Source organism: Sinocyclocheilus grahami, unplaced genomic scaffold, assembly GCF_001515645.1.
Source record: "Sinocyclocheilus grahami isolate Dianchi unplaced genomic scaffold, SAMN03320097.WGS_v1.1 scaffold132.1, whole genome shotgun sequence".
NCBI classification, from domain to species: Eukaryota; Metazoa; Chordata; class Actinopteri; order Cypriniformes; family Cyprinidae; genus Sinocyclocheilus; species Sinocyclocheilus grahami.
Genome location: NW_015505311.1, coordinates 1956667 through 1978259, shown reverse-complemented (window position 1 = coordinate 1978259; position 21593 = coordinate 1956667). Strand labels below are relative to the sequence as shown.

The following is a 21593-nucleotide window of genomic DNA, read 5'->3' as shown; positions in this document are numbered from 1 at the left end:
GTTAGGGGTAGGCGATATGGCAAAAATATCATATCACCATTTTATTCAGGAATATCACGATTCACGATTCTTTGTCATGTTGGTTTTACTATTTTGCAAGTTGCCTGAGCAGTACAGCCAATCTTCCCTATTGTAAAAAAAATAAAGCCTTTCAAGGTAACAAAATAAAAATAAAAAAAATAATTTTTATACCGTCATTTACTCACTCTCAAGTTATTTTAAACCTGAATTTGTTTCTTTCTTCTGTTGAACATAAAAATTATTTTGAAAAATGTGGGTTGCCAAACAGTTGCTGGTCCACAGCGACTTCCATGGTATTTTTTTTTTCCTACTATCAAAGTCAATGTGGACCAGCAACTGTTTGGTTACATTCTTCAGAATATCTTCTTTTGTGTAGAGCACAAGAAAGAAATTAATACAGGTTTGGGACAACATGTGAGTGAGTAAATAACAACATAAATTTATTTTTTGGGTGAACTATCCCTTTAATGACAAGCAGCAGCATGTTTATTACTGTTGCTTTAAGAGCTGCACGCATCCGTTTCTCTCTCAACTGTTTACTTTCATTTTAGACATAACTATCTTTATATGTAAACCTTGTGTGCTTTTGACAGTATTAGACGCGAAATCAATCAGACACGTAAGACAACTTATTAGTTGAGTTAAGTCTTAAACATAAGTCTAGTAATCAGGCTCTGTTTGAAAGTGCGCTTCATGTGTACACGCTCAGAAGCACATCAGAACAGCACGTGAATTAAACGTTTAAGCGGCAAGGCTTAAAGCTTGATGAGCTTAAGCTTAAAGCTTCAGATGCAAATAATATACTTTTGTGATTGCACATAAGTGCTGTGTCCCGTAAGTGTAACTCTACTGCTGAAATAACATTTGATGTGATTGTGAATGTATGTCACATTGTACAGAATATTGATATGGCAGCGCCAGAACTTCAGCTGATAGAATATGCGCTGTAGCACGATACTACGATATTTCTTCAAAAGCAGATTGTGGAGACATTTTAATCGTCCACCATAAAAAATCATCATATCGCACAACCCTAAACCAAGTATAATCAATCTCACACACACAAACAAGCACAACAAAATCACTTCACACTATTAAGCAGCTGTGTTATGAACATGCAAAACTGTATCGCATGTGTGCTACAGTGGTAAATGTATTCGTCGCACAAACCAGTTTTTTCATAGCACTTGCGACATATATGTCGCACTGTACAGCCCTGCATTAGGACAAGAAATGACATTGTACTTGTATACGTGTATGTGTTTGTTTTTCAGGCAGAAGATTGAGGAATTGGAGGCAGAACGTCAGCGGCTGGAAGAGCAAAACAACATTCTGGAGATGAGACTAGAGAGGCATAACCTCCAGGTGACACTTTCATTTAACAACAAATAATAATTAAAATATAAGGATTGATAGTAAAAAAAAAAAACGGTAACAAACTAATTGGATATGTACTCTGTGGCCATCTCTAGTGATAAGAACTTCAGAGAGCCTCTTAAGAATCATGGGTTGTTGTTTCAGGTGCTTTGACAGATTGCCTGTGCTGTGTAACATCTTCATTGCTTATAAAAGGAGTATTTGTGGGAGTCCATAACCCCATAAGCGGACAGTCACTGAGCTCACGCTAAACTGCTGCCTAAAACTGTGTAGACTTGTGGTGACAGCTTCAGTGATTACCGTATATTAGGATAGGTGCAGTCTCTTATTGTCATGCTGTTCCCTATCTATAATTTATTCATTATTTGAGTAACTTCTGTTTCTCATGCTGTTAAAGGGAAAGTTCACCCCAAATATGAAAATTGGCATAATGTACTCGCCTTCAAGTTGTTCTAAACCTGTATGAATTTCTTTCTTCTGTTGAACATAAAAGAAGATATTTTGAAGAATGTGAGCAACCAAACAGTTGCTGGTAGCATGGAAGTCAATGGCTACCAGCAACTGTTTGGTTATCCACATTCTTCAAAATAACTTCTTTTGTGTTCAACAGAAGAAGGAAACTCGTAGAGTTTAATGAAGTAATTCAGCAACACTGTTGTGAACATTGATTACAATATTGGGAAAAAAATCCACAATTATGATTCATCATAATCATGGGGCTCTAGTCTCTGCTAAACTGAGATAGATGGAGGTATTTTAACATTGGAAAGAATTACACATTTCACCTTCAAGATTAGCTAGTGGCCTCAGTGGTGGTTGATGATAGCCTGATGGTTAATACTCTGACCTGCATGATATAAGCTGATGGGTGTGCTATGATTTACTTCATAATTAGACATGCTTTTAGCTTGTCAAATGTGCATATTAGCAAGTCAACTATTGTAACTTTACCCTTTTTTGTAACGTTGTACAAAACATGAACATTGCAGTATGATATCAATTTCTCAGCTTAGTGGTCATTATTCATAAATATTTGATGTTTGAATGTTATGATTGGCCAATCAGATTCAAGTATTCCAGAGAGTCGAGTAATAAATAAATGACTTGTGTTTGTATTATAATCATAGCTGATATCATTCATATTTTGTTAGTGCTGACACTAAAGGTGTCTTGTAAATTTGTACATGATGTTGGTGAGGTAATTTTGCTTTCTTTTTGTAATTCTGGCATAAAAAAACTATGTAATTTGAATAGAATATGAAAGATTGTTTCTTCACAAATCTGTGCTTTTTTTCAAAGGTGCCGTTAAATCAGACACCTATGTTCCTTAAACCAACATGGGTTCATTGCTAATTGTTAATTGGCAAATTATCATTGGCAAATGGCATTTTGGTATGTACTGAAAATGAATGTGCAATAGACTCTGTTTGAGACTAGCTGTGGGTTTGTTTTTATGAATGCACAGCCACACTTGTGTTGCATCTGGTCTCCACAGTAACTCAGGTATGTGTGTTTCTTCTCCAAAGCCTAAATTGGCACTTGACCATATTGTGTTTGCCTGAAAATCTCCACATATGTCAGTCCTCTTCAAATCACTGAAAACCCATCTTTTCCCTTTAGTCAATTACCAACTTGTTCCTGTTTTTTTTTTTCTTTTTTTTTTCTATCAACTTTCTGTTTCCACTTTTAGGTAAAAAAATTATCCAGAGATAAGTGGCCTTGGAAGTAATTCCTCAACATAGTTCAACAAGGAGTTTTGATGGCTCTTCACATGTAATATGATTTTACCAAGTGGTGGCACATGTACTGTAGAAAGTTACTCTGGGCATGCTGGGGATTGCTAGCTTTTAATATGCTTTTAAATATATTAGTTTAATAATAGCACAGTGGTGTTTTTATTTATTTCTGTTAGTCAATAAATAATGTAGAGGCACTTAGAGGAAACTCCAACTATAAGTCCTAGTGTTTAAATATTTATGTTGTTTAGGTATGTGGTTGTGTATTGGTATAATATATTTATATACTAGGGGTGGGGTTATGTCTAAAATCTTTACTGCAATATAAAATAACTTGTACTGTGTTGCAATGGAATATTGTAACTATTCCTTGAAATTATACTGAATTCATGTTTTTAGATAATCCAGAAAATTAAATACTTAATCACATTTGATTTCTTTTATTTTTAATAGAAATAGAAATCAAAAGACAAGATTCATTATTTGTATTATTCTTAGTCTGAAACATTGCCAAAACGGCTACAGATGTGTAAAATGTGAACAAAAGATATCAAATTAAAACTAATATTATAAAACAGTTTAGGTTTTCTCATGGTAGTTTAATGTATGAAATTCAGTTTCTATATTGGCAAATACCTGAAAATTCCTGCACTTTTGTCACATTCTATCCACCTTATTCTTCAACACGGAAGTAAGCTGTGTTCTGTGAATGTGCGAGACTTCCCGTTCATTAGCCGCTGTAGGGAAATAATGAGAAGATTAACAATGTGTCGTGCAGTAAACTGTTGCACTACAAACCAGTGTTCACAATTAAGATATGTAGCGGATTAGCTCATGGGGAAATATGAATAATTAACCATAACTAGTTATAATTAATTATTCATATTTTAGATCCACTGTAGATATTTAGCTGACCACTCAGGGTCAACTGTCTTGTCAATTCTAAGAACGTTAATTTCCTGGTTAAGGGAAATAACTTTCTTACTGTACAATTCTATAAACTTGTAACGTAAATCTGCATGATTATTGACTCCGGTTATGAGTAACATTAAAATAATATGGTAAGATGCACCAATTTGCAATACAAGCAGCAAAACGAGCTGTTTTGTACAGCTAAAAATAGCTGGATGTGGATGAGACCGGAAAGCAGACCCATAAAAATTACAAATGGCCATGCCCACTCTTACAGGAAGAATAAGGTGGATAGGGTAAAGGTTTAGTTTTAGTCTATTACTGGCAAAAATATAAGCTTTATAATCAGTGACGTAATGGGTAAATGTAAGGCCACGTCATTTTTCTGTCATTTTTTTGTGGTGCTGCTATATTTATCAGTGGCCTCCCATCCATTTATCCTTTCTTTTCACTTCCTGACTCAATGATGCAATCAGTGGGCTGAAATGCAGTCAGACATGCTCCATTAGACCTCAACACTGGTGCCAGCCCAAAACAAACTGAAAAGTCTGGAATTCAAGAGCTGCGTCACTCATTCGTCTTCTTAATGTGCTTAGACTTTGGCTCTAATATTTATAGACCTCTTCTCTATCCATTATCTATGACGCTTCAAGTGTCACAGTAAAAATAAGTGACTTCACAGACAGTTAATAATGCCACCCACTCAACGCTTATCAGTTTGAAGAGGGTTTTTTTTTTTTTTTGGCCCAAGGACTAACCTTTAAGGTTTTTCGAGTCTTTTTCTTATTGTTGTCGATGATTCATTCATGATTCAGGCTGTATTACATTTATCTTAAAGGTTAGAGGGGATGTACGCATGGACTTGACAGATGTGCATACATTTAGGGTTGTCACAATACCAGCATTTCAGTAGTTGATACCAGTAGTATTGAAATTTTGCAATCTTTGATGCCAATTTCATAAGTCCATAATTTGAATTTATATATTAATATAAATATTAACAGATTAAAACAATGTAAAGTGTCTCTATATTTATTATTATTGTGGGTTTTTTTTCTTTGTAGTTTGTCCTGGAGTACAGATTATTTTGGCATGTTTGAGTTTGTTCGTGTTACCCTTCTTCCCCAAGTTATTGTGTAACAATTACCAGAAATGTAATTTTCATTTTTAGTAATTCTACTTGTTTCTGTTCTTTCATCGCCTTCTGTTCTGCAGTTACGTATGTCTTCTCCTCCTTACCCCTCAGTCTGTCTTCCTCTTCTCTACCTCTGTGTCTTCAGCTCAGGGTGGTGTTATTTGCTCAGTAATGAGATGTTCAGATCAAGGCATTATTCTTTGATGGGGCCCTTAATTCACCAGAAGGCTTTTAAACCCCTGAAGTTTTACACCCAAATGAAGAATCTTTCCAGAAGATAAAGCCTTTTGTTTCAGACAGGGATGAGCTATCACTTCTTTGGGCCTTTTGTTTGGAGGGTAATTTGGATAAATTAATTTTTGCTGGGTGAGAGTCTTCAGACAAAATTGGACTTGATTTTCATGATGTTTTGTAGTAGTTCAACAGTGTATGTAATGGCTCAACGAATGAGCTATTGGACCCACTTTAGTAGTGTCTCTCACCTAAACTTGTTAGATGAGAGACATATTTTTTTTTTTTGTTTGTTTTTGTAAATGAAATTTTCACTGTCATTGTTTTGAGAGAATGTTTTTTTTTGTTTGTTTGATTGATGAATTTGGATGCTTATGAAAGCAAAATACAATTCAAAAGCACTGATTTTCAGATTGGATGTCTTAAAAGGATTATAGAAAACATGTTTTTTTTCCAAACTTTCATTGAGTCTTTTCCACTTTCAATGGAAAAAGTGAATTGGAATGGTAATTAGATTTACACTGAAGTGTATTGTCTGCCTTTTTTTCTTCTTTGGAATAATTAAATCAAAAGTTACAAAAATGTTTTTAGTAAAATGTTTTCTTACTCTCTTAATGCCTTTTTGTCCTAAAGCTCTAATGAGTGTTTTGTCTTTTTGGAGCTGATAAAACCTTTACTTGTTTTTCTGACTCTCTTAACTTTTTGTATTAGGGAGACTATGACCCTGTAAAGACAAAGGTGATCCACCTGCAAATGAACCCCACCAGCATCGCAAAGCAGCAGCACGCTGAAGAGGTGGAACAGCTGAGGTTGGAGTGTCAACTCTTGAGGGACCGAATCCGGAAAATTGAGGCAGGTGGTGGGGTGACAAAAGACGACACTACCCTCATCATCCCACCTTCACAAGAAATACTGGGTAAATACCTTTTTACACAAAGCAGGAGTTTTCACAGTAGGGTAGAGAAACAGCCAATACATGGCATTGTTGATATTTAATGTCCATATATACAGCCCTGCCTCGGGTTTCTGATAAATGATCATCATGTTTTGTGTTCATAAGAAGAAATAAATTCATACAAGTTTGGAACAACATAAGGGTTAGTAAATTATTACAAGATTTTTATTTTTGGGTGAACTATCCCTTTAAAGAGTTTTCGAACAAGTTGGGTATTTTTAAAAATAAAATATTTTTGTATATAAAAAGTGTGTATTTAATAACATTGTTTAGAGTAAACTGATAAATGTTCACTTCGAGTTCTGGCTTTAATTTCTGTAGCCATATACTTAAAGGGATAGTTCACCCAAAAATGAAAATTCTGTCATTAATTACTCGCCCTCATGTTGTTTCAAACCCGTAAGACCTTCGCTCATCTTCGGAACACAAATTAAGATCACCTTCAAGGCCCAGAAAGGTAGTAAGGACATTGTTAAAATAGTCCATGTGACATCAGTGGTTCGACCATAATTTTATGAAGCTACGAGAATATTTTTTGTGCTCAAAGAAAATAAAAATGACTTTATTCAAAAGTTCTTCTCTTCTGTGTCAGTCCCTGCCGCCATTCACGATAGTACCAAGACGCATGCGTGAGCATTCCTCTGCTCGAAAACAAGCATGCATCTTGGTACTCTTGTGAACGACATGAGGGTGAGTAATTAATGACAGAATTATAATTTTTGGGTTAACTATGCCTTTAAAAGCTACTTAAAATAGTATAAATAAAGGACTATTCCAGCCAAGAGTTTAAATCATTTAAATTTTGGTATACGTCCATTTGGAATGTAATGATTGGGATGTAGTTCACCAACAACCAAATGTTTATTCCTAGATAAATTTCAAATGTGAGTTTATATTTGAATTAAATACAACTTGGAGGAATTTGTCATTTTGACAAGTTGATGTGGCTTATCCAGTTGACTAGAATGATAGCAATCTGGATTACCACCTGTGGAGTTGGATATGACAACACAAGGATTGTGGAAAAAGGTTCTTCCTAATTCCACATCCTGTGCTTATAGTGATTTAGACATTTTATTTATAAATATATCCAGGGCTAAATGTTTAATTGGACTCGAGTGGAGTGTGCTGATGATCTATATTACTTTGGAACTCATTTATTTGTGTCATGCTGTCTCTCTTTCTCTTCTCTTTCTCCCTCCCTCTCTCCCCGTTTTTTTTTGTTTTTTTTCTGGCTATCAGTTTGAATGAGTTCCGAAGGAGGCAAGAGTCTAATTAGGACTCAGGCCCATGAGTAAACAAACACCCTGAGGTATGCTTTTAAATTGGCTGCTGCTGCTGTTTTTCTTTATCTTTTTTTGCTATACACTGTTCCTCCTTCATTTTATGACCTCATTTTTCTCCCATCTCAACTGTTTGATTATAAGTTCATGTGTTTGCACAAATCTAGTTCAAAATTATTATCATTATTATTTTTTTTTTTTTTGTGGCTTAGTTGTCTTTACTAATGCTAAGAACAAGTTCTTACAAGTACATAAACAGCTTTTTGGGTTTGTATGCAAACGCAGCACTTAAAACCATTTTTTTTGCTTGTAATTTATTTATTGATGCATTTTTTTAAATAAATTAGAAACGATTCAAGTAATGGAAACTGGAAAAGAAAAGTGTTTAATGTGTGCTCATTACTGAGAAGATTGTGTATCCATATTTTCTCTCTGTACTGTACTAGCTTCAGGCAACAGGATTGGTTATGCCACCTCTAATTTAAACAGGATACACAGTTGCCCAAAAAAGTATTTGGACACTTAAGCCACACATAAAAATGTATGAATGTCTTTGCATTGCACAGCAAAATATCAGACCAGTGGCATTTATTTTGAAAAGAATATAGGACAATAAAATAATAAATTATGCTGTGTAAAATAAAGACAATGTATTTGTGGTTTTCACTTTGTGGTTTTCAAATGTTAATAAAACATCCTGTTATAAATATCCCTATCCAGACGAAATTTCTTAATTATTCCCCTGGGTTAGATTAAAAAAAAATTGCTCCATCGTTTTTACCAAGGTTATATGAGGAAAAACACTATTCAATTTGAATGAGATTAAAATCATAAAGTACGTCTGTGAAGCACAAATTATCCTGACCTCCTCAGGAAAAATTCCTGACAGGGCATCATCTCAACACAGTTCATACACCTTCAGTAAAGTTCCATACATGGTAATTGTAAGTGTACAGATGTAGATGAGGGCCACATACAGAACTTTTTAATTGCAGCTCATTTTAAAGGTGATTGTGTTGAGAGTTTAGCGTGAAATTTCTATCCTGCTCTATATATGGAAAACAAACAAGTGATAAACATTTTAAAAAGCTTCCCATGGAGGCAAAAAGGGAGACATTAACATATATAATTAAAAGTGATCCTGCTGAATGGTTAAAGGAAAAGGACAACTGAACAAAAGGCCGTCTCTTCTAGTATGCACCACATCAATGCATTGATTTATGTGATAAATGAAACCTTTGCAGTTTAACTGCATTGTTCTAGTGTGCAATTACAGTAGACAGTAGCAGAACACTTATCTCTCTTTCCTGCAGAACTTTTATTGTTTGTAATCAAATTTTCATGAAGGCCCATGAGGGAATTTAAACTGCTCTTGAGGCCTCTGTACAGAAACCTTATATTGAAGCTGTAAGACACAGTTGGCGTTTTGCCTAATTTAAAGGAGCAACTTTGCATTGTTCTGTATGTAATTAAATATTCAAGTGAATACTGTGATAAGACCTTGATGGGATTGGTGCCTTTTTTCCTTTCTTTTTTGTTTACTGGACTGTAATTTGATTTGACAAAATCGGCTATTAAAGTTATTATATTGGTAGATTGGAAGTGCGTTTTGATGAAGTTGATATACTGCTGTAAATGGTAATAATCTTTCGGATGTATGAAACTAAAAGTTGGAGCTAAAAGTGTCCAAACGACTTTTACAGAACAAAATATTGTTTGCCATGAGATTCACCTGCAATTACTGGAGACCAGCATTTTGGTTGTTGAGAAAATTAACAGTGTCTGATTAATGAACAAATCCTTCTTTTGAGTTGAATCTTTTCAATGATTCAATTGGGCCATTTGAGAAAAACAGTCTGAATCATTTATTCATGAAGCAAACTAATCCACTTTGAGTTCAGCTCACTGGAGAGGAAGATTATCATTTAATAGCGACTTAAATTTTTAGTCTGTTTCTCACCCAAAGCTGATTTCAAAAGGCGTGGTATATAGTGCACAAATGAATAAAGGATGATAGAACTCTTTCTTTTAGATGAAGTTGGACTGCTGGGCTTTTCTTTCAATTAAAGACTCTTAAAATTAGGTATTTGTACGAATAGTCTAAACTAATTATTTTCCGTTACATATTGTAATCGCATGTGTTCGATTACATGTTAAATTGCTGCTCTTGTTCAGATCATATTATTCATATTATTTGAATGTTCTTCTGGTTATGACTAAATGTAACCTATGTGTTCTTCAGACTTGCGTAAGCAGATGGAGAGTGCAGAACTGAAGAACCAGCGCTTGAAGGAAGTGTTCCAGAAGAAGATTCAAGAGTTCCGTACTGCTTGTTACGTACTTACCGGGTACCAGATCGACATCACCGTGGAGAACCAGTACCGGCTCACTTCGGTGTACGCTGAGCATATGGAGGATTCATTATTGTTTAAGGTAAATTCATATGCAAACGTGTTTGAAACTGCATAACCAATAGAGAAATGTGTTTACATGGACACATTGAATCAGGGTATCTTCCGATCATTCGTTTTTTTATTTAATATTGAAATCTGAAAAATGAAAAACAGCACATATTTCGTTTTTCAGTTGTTCAAACAAAACGAAAAATCAAGAATCGTTTTTACGTTCAGGGATAGAAAACGAATAAGCAACTTGAATATTCGATCTCTACATGTGGAATGAAACGCCCCTCTCCGCTGATTGGTCAACCAAACATTACAGCATAATGTTAATGTTGTTAATTTGTTAATCTGGCTGTTTGATGAAGAGAAAGAGATAATATGTAGTAGAAATAAGCACGTTAAGAATCCATAAAAGCGGAGGACTCTTGTTATGTTTTTTTTAGGACTATTAAATATTTGGTTGTCCAATCAGAGGATAGGGGTGTTTCATTCCCACCCACATGTAGAGATCGAATATTCAAGTTGCTTATTCGTTTTCTAGCCTTGAACGTAAAAACGAAAAATTAAGCCTAATTCTTGATTTTTCGTTTTGTTTGAACAAATGAAAAACAAAAAATGCCGTTTTTTAATTTTTCAGATTTCAATATTAAATTAACAGACGAATGATCGGAAGATACCCTGATTACATTGTCATGACGTGCATGGGATAAGTACTTACAAACAAACTTACAAACTTGAAGAATAGTAGAAAGTACAGAAGGAAACTAGGAAATTACACACAGTAAACTTAAGACTTGAGTATATCTTTGTTGTAGTTTTACAGTTAGTTTGAATGTGTTGATTTTATGGTCACTTGATTATTTTAGGGTTCTATCTATGCCGAGCAGATGTTACAGATAAAACATACCAGCACTCAAAGGCTTTTTTGTTCAATTATAAAACAATGAAATTAACATCAATGGGATTTTGAATGACTTTGAAGCGCTGCCTTGACAATTTACTATAGGGGTTTTCATAAAAGAAAGATGCGTTGGTTAGAAGAGCCTGAAGCTTCGTACCACAGTTGGTGGTTTGTTGTTCGTCTCACAATAGTGAGAAGCGTGAAAATCAAAAGAAGGACTTTAATCCCCAAGGCCGAGGTCAGGCATCTGAAGAACTGCTTTTGTATTTAACCTCATCTGAACCAGCTCAGCAGCTCCTCCAGCTTCAAGTGCATCTGTGTCTCCACAGGTCATCACATCCTCTTCAGTCAGTAACTGCATTTGGTAAGGTGGGTGCAGATGACTGTGTTCCTACAATATAGGAATATGGCATTTTTACTTTTAACAGCAGGAAGTAGAGAAAAACAATGACCTAGAATAACTCAATCAAGGAAATTGACATGAGTACACTTCTTCTGGTAACAAGTACGCTAGTATGTTGAGTGTCAGCCATAGACTGTATAAAAACATGGACGTAGTGTCCGTGACGTCACCCGTAGATTTCCGAAGAGCGTTTTTGAAGCTCAAAAGTGGTATCTTGGCTAAGTCATCTTGGCAGCGCGTCACTCCCGGATAATCGAAAATGGGCAAAGAGGCGGGAGCAGGTTGCTGAGTCACGCTCACCTAGCTCGATGGTGGTGATAGCAGCGGCAATCCACCTGTCACTCAAGTGGCCACGCCCTTAATTATGCAGAACTTTAAGGCTTAATATAATTTAAACGGACGAGTTATAAAAAACTTCACCCCCCTCACAGTTGTCATGAAGGGCAAAATTTGCTATATAGACCAAAATAATTTTTTTAACCAGGCTGTAAACATGTTTTTTTTCTGCTGTAAAGTTGGGCATTTTAACATGGAGAGTCTATGGGATTGACTCCCTTTTGCAGCCAGCCTCTAGCGGCCAGTTGATGAATTACAGTTTACTCCTTGTTGGCTTCACGAGAGAGAGAGCGGGAGGTTGCAGCTTGGTGTCAGCCCCTGAGATGTGACTTCTCTGTATACTCTCAGTTGATTAAGTAAGATTGAAGAGGTTTTTTTTATTTTTATAGATGAGCCAAGTTCAGGTAACACTTTGAACTTGCAGACAGATTGCATAGTATATGAGAGTAAATCAAATGAATGTTTTCATAATGCCTTGAAATACACCCTTGTGCACGTTCTTTACTTCATAGTGCACTTTTGTTTATTGTTACATATATAAATGGCTTTATATTTTTATTTTATATTACTGACTGTTTGCTTCAGTGATTTCTTAAATCTTGAAGCAATGTTTACTTCAAAATTCTACACTACATTTTTTTTTTACTTGGTTAAAAGAATAGTTCAACCAAAAATGAAAAATGGCTGAAAATGTACTCACCCTCAGGCCATCCAAGATGTAGGGGAGTTTTTTTTTTTGATTTGGAGACAGTTAGCATTACAGAACTTGCTTACCAGTGGTTTGCAGTGAATGGGTGCCATCAGAATAAGAGTTCAAACAGCTGATAAAAGCATCACAGCAACCTACAAATAATCCACATGATTCCAGTCCATCAATTAATGTCTTGCATGTTTGTAAGAAACTAATCCATTAGTTTAGCTTTAAGTTGTTGCTTCTGCCCAAAATACCAGTCCATAATCCTCAATAACTCTCCAATGGAAGTGTTGTCCTCTCACACCTAAATCCACCACCAACATATTCATTTAAAACTGTTTTGGGTTGTTGTCATTTGTAAATGGAGCTTGATCTGTGCAGCTTCCTGCTTAAAAATAATTATTATAGAAGGATTACTGTGATGTTTTGATCAGCTGTTCATTCTGACAGCACGCATTCACTGCAGAGGATCCATTGGTGAGCAAACATAAAGGTAATGTTTTGCAAAAAGGTTCAGTTATTTAATTATTTTCTTTTAATTAATCTAGGTTAATGTTAATTCATAAATATAATATTGTTTGTTCATGATACATCAACTAGTGTTGATTTATACAACGTGAATTTTCAGAAATTAACAAACAAAAACTAATAAATTCTGTAGTAGTATAGATCAATGTATTCACTTGGTACTTGTGTTACCTAATGCATGAACTAATGTTAAATAATTGAACCTTATTGTAAATATTTTAGTATATTACGTTTTACTGTGGTATCAAAACTGTATTGAGAATCATCAGATTTTCTTGGAGATTAGTTAAAATTACACTTTCGACCGTTCATTGTTTTAATACTGTGCAGTGCACAATAGTTTCGCTTTTCGCCATACAGTTTGCACATTATTGTGCATCTACTTGATATAAAATGGTAATCATCCTTCTTTTAATGCATATGAGAAGACCATTGACCTTATTTTGTACATTCTATATGATGAACCAAGTGGTATTAATGCAATATATCTGATGCAAGATGCATATTTAGTTTGAAACCGCATGCTCTTAAAATGGTGTACCTGCAAATGTAATTTATCTATCTTAATTAATGCTCTTTCTTTGTGGGTTGGAGAAATGTTCAGTAATGCCTTATAGACACACACATGCACACACAGTGCAATAATTGGATTTAAGTTTTTGTTATTTGATCAGTACTTTCCTCAGGCTGTTTAATTAGAGCCGCAGTAAAGCTTCAGTGCGTCTGCGTTCTGCTGTTATTATTGCTGTGTGAGTGTAAGCATTTACTCACGTTTGTGTGCATCTAGGTGTGTTGGGGTAATTTAATAATACACATTATTCATGTGCTAAGGAAATAATTTGCTCTTTTTCACAGTCTGTGAATGTAGCCAAAGATGTTTGACTGCTAGAGAGGACCTCTGATTCTATTACTGGTTTAGCATTACAAAATATCTACTACTACTAATGTCTACTGTGGAGAGCAAGTTGTAGTAATTTGTGTGGCAAACACTGTAATGAGCAATTAGTGGGCCACAATATTAAATATGCCATAGTCACAAAATTCACAAAAATGACTCAAATTTGATCACATTAACCATTATGTGCTCTGAGTTTAGAAAAGATGTTTCATTGTTCTCTTTTTTTCTGAATATAATTGCCATTGGATTTTTTTTTTTAAAGTATGGGCACTTGAAGATAAATGAGTGATATCCCATTCTCTTTTTCTAGTGTTGTTTTTTTCCCTCAAATGTTAGACGAGTGCAATAGAGCAGTGCTTTAGTTATGTTATGATTTGATCCCCAAAGAATCAAAGAACTGCTTTGAAAATCTTCTCCATTTCTGTCTTAGGAGGAGGAAAGATAATGAGAGAGACAGACTTTTTACCCTCTTATTTGTCAAAATATGACTCGTTGTCCTGAAAATTCTCTTGGGAGTCTGTCAAAGTCATTAAATGTCTTCCTTGTTTTGAGTTTGTATAGCTTTCAACTCTTCAAAAATTTGACAACACATTTACATGGGTTCCTAAATGTTAAAAAAAACAAACATTTGTTCACTGTTAAATGAGAAATTATGTTTGCTATGTTTAAAAACAGCAAATATCTAGTCAATCCCTTAACTGTCAGCTTCTAACAATAGATCAAGACTGCAACACTTCAGTACAATCAATCTCAATCTTCTCTAATGCCTTTTCAACAGTTTGGTTCCAAAGCTGGTTTCTAGTCTGGAACCATTGTATGTTTTCACTGCAGAAAAGTGGTTCAGGGGTGGAATAATGGCTGGTTTAACAAAACTAGATGGCACCCATTGTATTTAACAACACTATCTCCTCCCAAAACGGCAGATGTGACAAAAACTTCAATGAATTTGATTTATTTTTTATATCTGTACTTTGTGTGCTAAAATGTGTCCTTAAAACTCATAGAAGAAAAACAGCATGTTTATTTGTTGGCAGGTTATGTAGAAACATTGCCAGTTACGTCATTGTTTGGCTCAGTGAAATCATGGGTCAGGCACTGGCCCCGTTACCACTTTTGGTGGAAAAAGGTTTATAGTTTGATCTAATAGCGACAGACACACCACACATTTATTACAGGGTTTCTGTTTTGACGCTAAAACACTTCATAATCAAGTGTATTATATTTAGTTTTGTGTGTCTGTTTCATATGCTGTTTGTGAGTTTTGTGTTTCTCAGACTTTCAAAATTCTTTCACCAGAAAATGAGGAGATTCATTTTCATTCAGAATTGCAGATTATGTTTAATGTCAAAAAGTTTGAATAACCATGTTTTTGTTCCTTTTAGGGTTGTTAGTTGAATAGAAAATAATTCTTCAGATGCAAAATTGATTGAAACTCATAAAAGAATGTCTATCGCTCTCTCTCTCTCTCTCTCTCTCTCTGGTGTGGGGTGTCTTTTCAAACCCGCAGTAGAACTCATTCAGATCGTCTGCCAGTTGTTGATTCGCCGCAGTGCTGGGGGATGGTGTCTTGTAATTGGTGAGAAGAGCACTCCTAGATCTGAACAGCACATCTTCTTTAACACCGTTACATCTGTACACCTTTCATTGATGTAAAAGCATGTCCTGCCGCCGCGTGATTTCCCCGTTGATTCTGCGTTGCGATCTGCTCTAAACAGCTGAAAGCCCGGCATACTCAACGCGCTGTCCGGAATGGCGTCTTTCAGCCACAGAAACACAGAGCAGCAGAGTTTGAAAAATCCTTATTTGTCCGGGAGAGCAGAAGGAGTTCGTCCGTTTTGTTGGGTAGAGAGCGGAGGTTCGCCAGATGGATGCTAGGCAACGGCATTCTGAATCCGCGCTTCCTGAGCTTGACGAGCGCGCCGGCTCGCTTCCCCCGTCTGCGTGTCCTGAAGCACATATATATGAGTTGGTAAGAAAATATATGGAATTTATGTGCAGATCAGATGGCATAATTAATTTTGTTAGATGAAATTAAGTTGTTAAATTGCCAAATTTAGTTTGTGTCTGCATGCTGCAGTAATTTATGCTTAAATACAGAATCCACAGCTGTTCTCTTTTTAAAAGTAGTTTAAAGGGGTCATATGATGCGATTTAAATTTTTCTTTTCTCTTTGGAGTGTTACAAACTCTTGGCGCATAAAGAGGATCTGTAAAGTTCCAAAGACTGAAGTCTCAAATCCAAAGAGATATTCTTTATAAAAGTTAAGTCAACCACGCCTACCTAAAACAACTCATTCTAACATGTCCCCACATGTCTACGCCACGATGTGGGAAGATTTGCGAAACGCCGGCCAAATGTTCACACAAAGAAAGAATGCGTAACTTTTATTCTCGCTGTAGTATTGTTGTTGCCGCCGCCGCCATGTCGTGAAGGGGCTGTGCGGTTCGTTGTGAAAGCAAACCTACTTTGTTTGGCCTTCCAAAAGAGGACAATATCCGCTTCGTCATGCTTAGAGCTTATCCATGCTGGTCGCTGAGGAAATACATCAACTTTGCGCTGTCGATTGCCGGATCGGCTTTCACCGTGGACGAAGCGGAGACCACATGTGGTTGCCGCAAGCCCGCCAGACGCTCCTTCGTCAAATCCGCGCTGTTCTCAAGCCCGCACGCCTCCGCTCACTCTAGCCGCCTGCCGCCGCTCACTCAAGCCCGTCGTGCATTTCATTGTGAAAGCAAAACGACTTTGTTTGGCCTTCCAGAAGAGGACACGACTAGAAATCAGTGGTTAAGTTGTATTTACAACACTGTTCCAGAACAGTGTCCAGCGCATTCTATGGAGGACTGTTTCCTGATCCTGGTAGAGTAGACTACAATGCCGGCTGTTCTGACTCACAGACTGCAAGTAAGTTTTTTATACATAAAGAATTTTCCACTGACGATTCAAACGCGAGTTTTGAGCAGTGTAGAGTAGCACTTGTTTTTTGTCATTTCTCTGATCACAAATGCAGACATGGTTTTATGTTTACGCAGCGCGATGCAATGTGTAAAAAGACACTAAGTCATTATAATCCATAATTACGCCCCCACTGAATGCAACAAATGCCTCGTTTATAACGGGTTTGAATGTTTTTTGTCTCATCGCTCCAGCCGGACAGGGCATCACAGTATGGTAAGGAGAGTAACATTTCCGTCACATGCTTGAGGTATTTGGCCAATCACAACGCACTGGATAGCTGGACAATCAGAGCACACCTCGCTTTTCAGACCGATGAGCTTTGTAAAAAAAAAAAAGAAAGGCGGGGCATAGAGGAGAAACAATAATGTACAGTATGTGGAAAATTAGTTTTTTGAACCTTAAACCGCATAAACACATTTCATTACACCAAATACACAAAATAATGTTCTTTTTAGCAACATCATATGACCCCTTTAAAGAAGCAAGCAGGTGTGTCATGACATCAATAATTGATATGATATTCGCATAAGCACTTCATCAAACTCTGTTATGACTCAGCGTTTGCACTCGTGCTTTAAATGATGACAATGAATATGCAACTCAGTATATGGTGTCCTTTTCTTTGTCGCAGTATACCTGGGTGTACTGAATGTCCCCTTGGGGATGAATAAAGTGTCCATCTTATCAGACTGTCCGTCTAGTTCAGGGGTAGGCAAGTTCGGTCCTAGAGAGCCGCAGTCCTGCAGAGTTTTATCTGTAACCGTTTTTACCACAATTAAAATACTGTTTGACAAAGCATATGTTAATGTCATCTTGCTTGTGTCCTTGATGATCGCTGGCTTCAGTATTTCACTTCAATTGTTTTATGCCACTGGATGCATGAAAACAACCTATATCAAATGCAAATATACTAAATATTGAAAATTTTTTCTTGCTAGTTAATTAAAATATGTATACTGTGTTGCAAAATAACACTTTGGAATGGGATTGTGTTAATTGTTTTATTTATTTATTTTTCCATTTGTGTGCATATTTTTATTTCAATTGTTAAATGTATTTCCCACTGATTCTCAACTTACCCTTTGACATTTGTTTTGTCACTGGCCCATTTTTTTTTGTTATTTGTGTGGTGTATATACAGTATACATATATGAATTATACAGTGGAGATCAAAATTAGAGAACAATCTATAAATACTTGATTTTTTTTCTGAAATATTGTTAGTCTTCATCATTCAAAATTTGAAGGAATATTAGCTGTGGGCATAACACTGTTATACAAACATATTTGACAAAATAACCAAGGCATTTGAACAAAAACCCTTTATTTTGCTGAGAAAACAGTGATCAAAATTAGAGACCAGTAACCACTGTAGCATGAAAGAATATTACAACTAACATTTTGGATGGTTACAGCTGTCAAAAATTAGTAGGATTTGTAGAGTCCCTTGTATTGAATGACTTCAGCACATCTGCGGCCGCAGAAGATCAGTAGTTTCTCACACTGTGCTGGGTGTGATCTTGGTCCACTCTTCTTCCAGTCTCTTCCATAGCTCAGTAACTGTAGTGGGTTTCTTAGCCATAACTTTTTAGCCAAGGATTTTCCAGAGATTTTCAGTCAGGTTTAGATGCAGGACTCTGCTGGCCATTTCATTATTTCAGTGTTCTTAGCTTCAAGGAACTGCTTTATCCATTTTGCAGTGTGACGGGGACATTGTCATGCATGAAAATTGCAGGCTGATTGGGAGATCCTTGCAGGGAAGGTACCACATGTTGCTGAAGGAGGTTCTGGTAAACATTTGCATTCACCCTGCCATGTAGCTGTATATGAGCCCCAACTTCTGCGGCAGAAAACATCCCCAAACCATGACACTTCCTCCTACACCTTTCACTGACTTCTTTACGTGCTCGGTGTTCAGTCTTTCCCCAGTTGGATGCCAGACATAATGTTTCCCATCTGACCCAAATAAATTAAAGGGGTCATATGATGCGATTTCAATTTTTCTTTTCTCTTTTATCGTTAAGTGAACTATGGACCAGTCCTCCTCTGTCCACACAACATGCTCCTCAGCAAGGGTAAGCTTAGCCTTTTAATTCTTTCTGCTGATGAGAGGCTTTGTCACTGCAGAATGTGTTTTCAGTCCGACTTAAACATGCCGAGACAGATCCATACACTGTTCATTGCTGAACTGGCAAGCAATTCCAGCAGCTGTGTTGAACTGATTCCCCACGGAGAGTCTCCACATTATCCTGTCTTCTCGTGCATTTGTCTTACGTGGACGACCAGCCTTTTGGGGGGACTTGAATGAATTAATGTCATTGCAAAGCTACCATATTTGAGAAATTACAGATTTGGAATGACCAGCTTCTCTTGCAATGGCTGAAAGGGTCATCCTTTTGGCCTTCATCTGGACCGCCTCCTGTTGCAGGGTTTCAGTCACCTTTAAAGCGGTCCACCATCTTGCAATCTCAGTAAAAATTAGAGCAATGCTGCCAGTTAAATAGGGTTTGTCATATAATTAAGGAAATTAGCACCAGGTGCCAGATTAACACCAATAACTTGGAGATATCTCTAAGTGTTCTCTAATTTTGATCCAAGTTCTTTTTCAAATATCTTACGTTTTTTTTTTATACTGAGTTTCAAAATACAATTAATTTATGAAATATGCTTAAAACACTGCTCTTCTACTCCTGTTAGGATAAGTTCTAATAGGACTAAGCAGTGACCTTGAAATTTAGGAAATTGTATGTTGTTCTCTAATTTGGATCTCCACAGTATATGTATATGAATTAATATTTATTTAGCCTAATTTTTATTTTCATTCTCACTTTCTCAGTTTTAGTTAATAGCAGGCATCCTGGAATATTTTGTCATGCCAATAGAACGACATAAGCAAAAAGCTGCACAGTTTACCACTCTTCAGTACTGTTCAATGACATTTGGAAAGTGTCCCATATTTTAACATTAATGGAGATTTTCATAAGTAGATAAATTGGTTGTTCATGACACTTTCACCCTCATGAAGTTGAGAGCGTTCATTGAAGGCTACATCTATTAAGAGAACAAGCTGACTTTTCAATTGCCTAAATGAAACTAATTGCTAATCACCTCTTCAGGAAATTAATAACTTCAAGAGAACAGGCGTGTAATTATATTACGTTGAGAGAATCAGATCCCAGAACTCTGACTGTTGACTTGAACCAAGACTCCGATGTTAAGAGCAGTAAGAGGGCTGAAAGTTGTAATGTTGCAAAAAGAGCAGATTTTTAGCATTTTGGTGTCATATGAATAAGGCAGTCTAGTCTTTGGGGTGCATTTGTGTGTGTGCATGCGTGTGCGTGTTGTGTTGTGTGAAATTAGGCCTGTTGAAGCCACCTGCGACCCTTCTGCTGAAGATAATTCACTGTCAATATTTGTTAACCTTGAGTTACACACAGACACACAATCACAGACATTCAGATGTTACCGTTCACACACAATCACTCCAATAAGATTTTATGGTCTTCTCTAATGTGTTGTAATCTGTCAGTTGTGACTCATTGATTGTAATTTTAAGATGAAATCATGTTGGCATTGAGTGCTGAGTTTTAACAGACAAAGAAATGTGCATGAAATGCTTTATAAAACAAACAAACAAATTACTATGTTCAAAGCTTTTAAAACTTTTTTTTTTCATAGTTGAATTCAGATCAGTGAGCCTTGAAGTTAAACTTCTGAGACAACTGCTGTGTCTCTCTGTTCATTAGTTTCATATTTAATCATGGTTAATAGTTTCAGCAGATGTTAGTAAAGATTTTAATTAGAGATGATGTTAATACTATTCTGAGCTTTTCTTTCATTACTTTCATCCGTCACTGCAAATCATGATGTTAGAACATACAGAAGACACAAAGTATTACAGTGCACAGTAGTCATAATAATCTGTGATGTTGTATACGGCATTGATATAAGGTTGCTTTGGCATTCTGATTTGGTTCCTATAATGTTTGTGGGACTTCTTGTCACCTATTGTTTGTTAGTCCAATAGCTTGGAAAAGCAATGGCACACCTCTCCTCGAGCCGCACGATTGAGGTACTGTTCATGTCTCTTGCACAAATGGGGCAGGGAGAGTTGCTCTCCAAAGTTTAATACTTGGGGTTAGTGGTTTAGAACAGACTTTTGTCCTCTAATTGTCCATTTTCTTCATATTATTGTAACGAATCAGCTCATGAGGAAATATGAATAATTAATCATAACTAGTTATAATTAATTATGAATATTTAGATCCGTTGTAGATATTTAGCTGACCTCTCAGGGTCAACTGTCTTGTCAATTCTAAGAACGTTAATTTCCTGGTTAAGGGAAATAACTTTCTTACTGTACAATTCTACAAAAGCTTGTAGCATAAATTTGCATGATTAAGTGACTCCACTTATAAGCAAACAATGAACCACGTCAAGTGTGATACAAGTAAGGTTTTATTAACTACATAAACACATAAACTGGTCTAACATCCTACATAAACACATAAACTGGTCTAACATACACAAACACACACACACACACAGTTTGTATAGGAAAGGGTTAAAGCTTAACCCTTTAAAGAGAAGCGAAAATAAGAACATGAAGTTATTGAAACATTTGCATATTCAGCAGATCTACGCCTGAGGGAAACGTCAGATTCTTAGTTCAAACACACCTTCGTAAAAAGGAGTAACTGATACTTAATGTATCAATTAATAAGACTAAGTTTGATACTTGCAAGTCTCGTCTGTCTGAAAGAAAGGTTTGATGCAATCTGAAAGTCCCAGTGATCCTTGCTGAAGTTGGTTGATGAAAAGAACCA

General features: G+C 36.1%; 1 protein-coding gene across 1 annotated transcript in view; it reads left to right on the top strand.

Moving 5' to 3' along the window:
* LOC107590744 (mitotic spindle assembly checkpoint protein MAD1-like) overlaps positions 1 to 21593 on the top strand; it is a 102739-nt gene that overhangs the window by 42564 nt on the left and 38582 nt on the right. The window contains exons 16-18 of the mRNA XM_016279651.1: positions 1296 to 1386; positions 6124 to 6328; positions 9893 to 10083. Coding sequence (XP_016135137.1) covers positions 1296 to 1386; positions 6124 to 6328; positions 9893 to 10083 — 487 coding nt within the window. The remainder of the gene's footprint in view (positions 1 to 1295; positions 1387 to 6123; positions 6329 to 9892; positions 10084 to 21593) is intronic.